The sequence below is a fragment of the Rattus rattus genome, chromosome 4, assembly GCF_011064425.1.
Source record: "Rattus rattus isolate New Zealand chromosome 4, Rrattus_CSIRO_v1, whole genome shotgun sequence".
Lineage (NCBI taxonomy): Eukaryota > Metazoa > Chordata > Mammalia > Rodentia > Muridae > Rattus > Rattus rattus.
This window is the reverse complement of record NC_046157.1, coordinates 82,326,260-82,331,983: the sequence shown is the minus strand read 5'-3', so window position 1 is coordinate 82,331,983 and position 5,724 is coordinate 82,326,260. Positions and strand designations below refer to the sequence as shown.

The following is a 5,724-nucleotide window of genomic DNA, read 5'->3' as shown; positions in this document are numbered from 1 at the left end:
TGTTGAAGCAGGGTACCACTCTAGCCCAGGCTGGCCTTAAACTCAAAGGGAGCCCCTGAAGGTCCTAAGGTCAGAGCTGTGAGCTGCTGTATCAAGTTAGCGTGTGGTGTTATCATTCAGTTTGACTTCTTTAAAAGTTTCCCAAAACCATTTATTTGCTTGGTGTACAACTTGAAAAAATATTTTAGACCTGCCACCCGTGGGCTAGAGACATAGCTCAGTTGGTAGCATGCTTGATGGTCACATAGTAAGCTTCAGGCTAGCCTGGGTTCCATGAGAACTAAACAGAGAATAATACTCAAGTCTCACCCAAGTGGCAATAGTTTGTTTGAGAATGGAGTCTTTTGTAGACTAGGTTGACCTCAAACTTCCTGTAGCCAAGAACAACCTGGAATCTTCTGCCTCCTTCATATCCAGAGTGCTGGCACCATAGGTGTAGGCTCTTATACGTAGATTACATGGTTCTATGAATTTAACTTAACATTTCCTGCATGCGAATGCTGACCTGGGTTACTGAGTTCATGTAGCTGTGCCTTTTGTATTACAAAGGAATTTACTGAGATTACAGGGTGAGTATGAGTGTGTGTGTGTGTGTGTGTGTGTGTGTGAGAGAGAGAGAGAGAGAGAGAGAGAGAGAGAGAGAGAGAGAGAGAGAGTTGTATAGGCACAACACACATACACAGAGAGACAGAGATAGAGAGAGAGAGAGAGAGAGAGAGAGAGAGAGAGAGAGAGAGAGAGAGAGAGAGAGAGAGAGAGAGAGAGAGAGAGAGAGAGAGAGAGAGAGAGAGAGAGAGAGAGAGAGAGAGAGAGAGAGAGAGAGAGAGAGAGAGAGAGAGAGAGAGAGAGAGAGAGAGAGAGAGAGAGAGACACAGAGAGAGAGAGATGTGTGTAGGCACATGTTCACTGTAAGAGTGGGTATACAGGCCACAGCCTGCATGTGGAGGTCAAGCAGACAGCCTGGGGTTATCAGCTCTCACCTCCTTCCTTGTTTGAAGCAGGGTCTCTGGACCAGCTAGACCTGTGCCTCTGAGGAGTATCTGCTGTGCTGCTAGTGGATGCACAGTCTATGCCTGGTTTCAATGTAGACTCTCAGGATTCAAACTCAGGTCTGTGGCCAGACTCCACCTTCACTGAAAGCCAGCAAACTGTGAGGGAAGCTGGGAAGTGTAGTTTCCCTGTGCATCCTAGACAAGGAACCAGAACCAGGCAACCTCTAGCTCTTCTTCACCATGGCTGCCTTGGGGGCATCGTTGCCGTCATCCAATCCAGGATTTGCTTTCTTTTGTTATCAGAGTTAGGGACTTGCAGCATGGGTCATCGAAGGTTCACTGGAGTCAGCCTTTGGAGCACGAGACCCTTGAATTTTTCTACCATCATTCCACTTTAATAATTTCTAGCCCAGAGCCAGGCATGATGACCTGCACCAGTAATCCCAGCACTTTGGGAAGATAATCAATAATTCAAGGTCATCCTCAGCAACATAATGAATTCAAGGCTAGCCTGGTCTACAATACGGCCCTATAACAAACAAACTACCAGCCAAGAGGAAAAAAACTATTTTGGCATCTAGACCCCGTGTTTTGCACAAATGTATACACACATGCGTGAATTTGCCAGCTCTGGGAGTTGTGTGGAAGTTATTTGAAAAGCTAAATTGAGGGGTTGGGGATTTAGCTCAGTGGTAGAGCGCTCGCCTAGCAAGCACAAGGCTCTGGGTTTGGTCCTCACCGGAAAAAAAAAAAAAGGAAAAGCTAACTTAAACTCAAGATTCAGGTGGGGTTCACCAGGATCCAGCGTTGATAATGACTACTATGCTGTTAGCAATTAGGGATGGGAGAGGGTTGCTTTACCTGCTAAGCTATCTTCCAGCCCTTTCAAAAAAAAAAAAAAAAAAAAAAAAAAAAAAAACAACGCATGCATGCTTGTGGAGGTCAGAGGACTGCTTGTAGAAGTGGGTCTCTTCTTCTACCTTGTGGGTCCTGGGAATTAAGTCAGGTCATCAGACTTGGTGGACAGGCACCTGAATAGGAGAGTTTACTTTTTAAACAAGGAGGAGGCAGAGGAAGAGGAGATGGATGGATGGATGGATGGACGGACGGACAGACAGGCAGACAAATTGTTGTCAATTGAAGACAAGGATAAAGTCCCTTAGTGCTGCGGACTACCCTCTGTGTGACCCGGAAGAATTGTTGACAATTGACCAGAGGCTTCAGGGGGATAAGAACTGGGAGAGATCTCATCAGATCACTCGTAAGACCTGAGAGCCATGGCAAGGAGTAGCCTGAATTGCAATGGGTTTGCGGTCTAGCCTTGACTCTGGTTGGTATGAGATGGGATAGCTCTTTCATCCATTTATAGATTCCTCATGGAGTTTTAGGTTAAGCACATTAGTATAATAAAGTCCATAGATGAAGTCTGTGACCTCAGGGCTCCGGAAGCTGAGGTGGGAGAATGGTGAATTCCAGGCCAGCTGAGGCTACATAATAGGCCATCTTGGCCTATGTAGCAAGACCTTACACTGAAAAGAAAATGTAGGGGCGGAGCATGATGACAAGACCCTTAATCCTAGCACTTGGGAGGCAAAGGCAGGCAGATCTCTGTGAGTTTGAGGCTAGCCTGATCTACAAATTGAGTTCAGGACAGCCGAGGCTACACAGAGAAACCCCGTCTCGAAAAACCCCTAACGCCTCCCAGAAAGCATTTCTTTGTGTAGACCAATCTGACCTTGAACTCTCAGAGATCCGCCTGCCTCAGCCCCGGAGTGCTGGAATTAAAGGTGTAGCCGAGGAGTCCAAATTTCAGAGTCATCCTCAATTATCTATGCAAAATGGATGTAACCGGTCCTATGAGACCCTGTCTTAGAAGAAAAAATAATATAGACCAGCAGCAAGCATACTGGAAGTGCGGATGCTGTCGTTATTGGGGACGGGAAAGGAGTGGGAAAATAACGGGTGAGAGAGGCCCTTTGATGGTAGCCTCTCTACCCTACAGGCTGCCCAGCCATATCCAGCCCCATTCTCCTGCTAGTCCTAATCTTGGCGTTAAGATATTTGGCAAAGTAGGTAAAGTTTACCTTACTAGCTCTCCAAACCTGGTTCCCAAGCTCAGTTCCTACTCCCTTTCCTGGTTCCTTCCCAAGCTACCGGGTTTAGCCTTGGGCTAGCACTTGACTCTCTTCCACCTATCATGTGACCCCTCCCACCTCGTTCTTTACCTACTACTCACTCCAAATCCCGTATTAGTTTCCCCAGTCTCTGGCCCAGAGCCAGACTCCTTGTTTCTTTTTTATGGCATCTCTGGTTAATCTGACAGGTTCCTTGTGACAGTACAAAGGTTGGCGGCTGCGTAAGAGTTGTTTTTTGACTGGGTCTTTTCTGGAGCACATCAAAGGGAAGAGATGGGCACCCCACAGCCAGGTAGAGGAAAGAGACACTGGCACGCATGTGGCCCAGGCATATATGGTCAGTAAATATCTCAGCATGGATATTCCCAGCACTGGGAGGTGGGGATGGCAACTCAGGAGGTCCAGACAAGCCTCTATTACACTGTGAATCTGAGGAGAGGCAGAGCTGCGTAACACTGTGTCGAAAGATAAACAGAACGGGCGCCCCAGGCCAGCGAAAGCTGCATAGCGAGGCCCGGCCTCAAAACCAAACAAACAAATAAGTAAATAGGATAGGGCAGATGTCTGAACACGTAAAGGTGCTTGCTGCTGCCAAGTCTGGTGAACTGGGTTTAACCCCCGGGACCCATTTAGTGGTAGGAGAGGATTGACTCCCACAAGTCGTTCTCTGTCCACGCCGCACATGTGCACACGCACTCACACACACATACTAAATATAATAATAATAATAATAATAATAATAATAATAATAATAATAATAATATAATAATACAACTTTGAAAGGTATCTAGACGTATTGGGAGCTAGAGGTAGTGGGGATAAGATATCACATAGTAAGACTTGGAGTGTGGTCACTCACACCTATAATCTTAGCTCTTGAGAGGTAGAGGGAGCAGACCAGGAGCCCAAGGCTGGTGTCGCTGCTCAACTCAAGAAGGCCAGCCTGGGCTCCATGAGACTTTCTTCTCCAAATAGGACTTTCCCCTGCCATCAGGGAGAGAGGGAACTCTTGAGCATGCAACCTACATGGTAAAAAGAACTGACTCGAGCCACCGTCCCGGCCGAGCCCACAGCCGCTCCCGCCTTCTCCGTGTCGGGCGATCCCCAGTCCGTCCCCAAAATGCCTGTGGACTTCAACAGGTACTGGAAGATGCTGAGCAACGAGAATTTCGAGGAGTACCTGCGTGCGCTCGATGTCAACGTGGCCTTGCGAAAAATCGCCAACTTGCTGAAGCCGGACAAAGAGATCGTGCAGGATGGCGACCACATGATCATCCGCACGCTGAGCACTTTTCGAAACTATATCATGGACTTCCAAGTTGGGAAGGAGTTCGAGGAGGATCTGACAGGCATAGATGACCGCAAGTGCATGACCACAGTGAGCTGGGATGGTGACAAGCTTCATTGTGTGCAGAAGGGAGAGAAGGAGGGACGTGACTGGACCCAGTGGATTGAAGGTGATGAACTTCACCTGGAGATGAGAGCAGAGGGTGTGACCTGCAAGCAAGTGTTCAAGAAAGTACACTGAGCAGCCCGAGCAGATAACCTTGGTCTTGAGGAACAAGTGGATGGCCCAATGGTCAGGAGCCCTCTCTGCCTAGCATGGGACCGAAACACATAGCCACCCCAGGTTTCTGCCAGCAGAGTGTCTCATTGCCTTGTCTCTTTTCCTTTTCTTAAAATGAAGCTACCCCAATAAAAATGATCTCTGTTTAAAAAAAAAAAAAAAAAAAGAAAGAACTGACTCCCCACAGTTGTTCTCTGACCTCCCTATGTGTGCCCCAGCACATTTGCTCACTACATACGAGCCTAATAAGTACTAAGAGTGTGTGTGTGTGAAAAATACTGAGAGAAAATGGGCCTGGTAATGCACGCCTTTAATCCCAGCCCTTAGGAGGCAGAGGCAGGTGGACCTCTGAGTTCGAAGCCAGCCTAGTCTACAGAGTGAGTTCTGAAATAACCAGGATTATACAGAGAAACTCTGTCTTAGGGGGGAAAAAAAACAGAAGAAAAATAAAAATACAAGAAAAGAGAAGACAAGATGCAGATACATATGTGTATATTATGTTATTGTAATGTTATATATCCCAAGTGATGTCTCAGAGGCCCATGGTGGCTCACAACCATCTGTTTTTTTGTTTTTGTTTTTTTTTGTTTTGTTTTTTTTTTCAGAGCTGGGGACCGAACCCAGGGCCTTTCGCTTGCTAGGCAAGCGCTCTACCACTGAGCCAAATCCCCAGTCCCCGCTCACAACCATCTGTAATGGAATCTGATGCCCTTTTCTGGTGTGTCTGAAGACAGCTACAGTGTACTCATATACATATAATAAATCATTAAATCTTTTTTTTTTTTTAAGACTAGATATAGCTCAGTGCATATCTGTGACTCCAGCACTATGTGTGGGGCAGAGATGGGAGAATCGACCAGCCAGCCAGCCAGCCTCCAGCATAGCACAGGCTCTGGGCTCAGTAAAGACACTGTCTCAAGGGAGCGAGACAGAGAGCAATAGAGGAAGACACCCAGCATAACATTCTCTTCATGGGTGCACACACCTGCACACACTTCCCATGCAAGCACCCCCAAGTAGTGTGTACACA

At 47.1% G+C, this 5,724-nt stretch overlaps 1 protein-coding gene across 1 annotated transcript; it reads left to right on the top strand.

Annotated features, from left to right (window-relative positions):
• The first annotated feature begins 4,182 nt into the window (after positions 1 to 4,182).
• Positions 4,183 to 4,853, top strand: LOC116899083 (retinol-binding protein 1). Its single transcript, XM_032900584.1, has one exon. It carries the CDS (start codon positions 4,248 to 4,250, stop codon positions 4,653 to 4,655), a length of 408 nt encoding a protein of 135 aa, XP_032756475.1. The 5' UTR covers positions 4,183 to 4,247; the 3' UTR covers positions 4,656 to 4,853.
• The last annotated feature ends 871 nt before the right edge of the window (positions 4,854 to 5,724 follow it).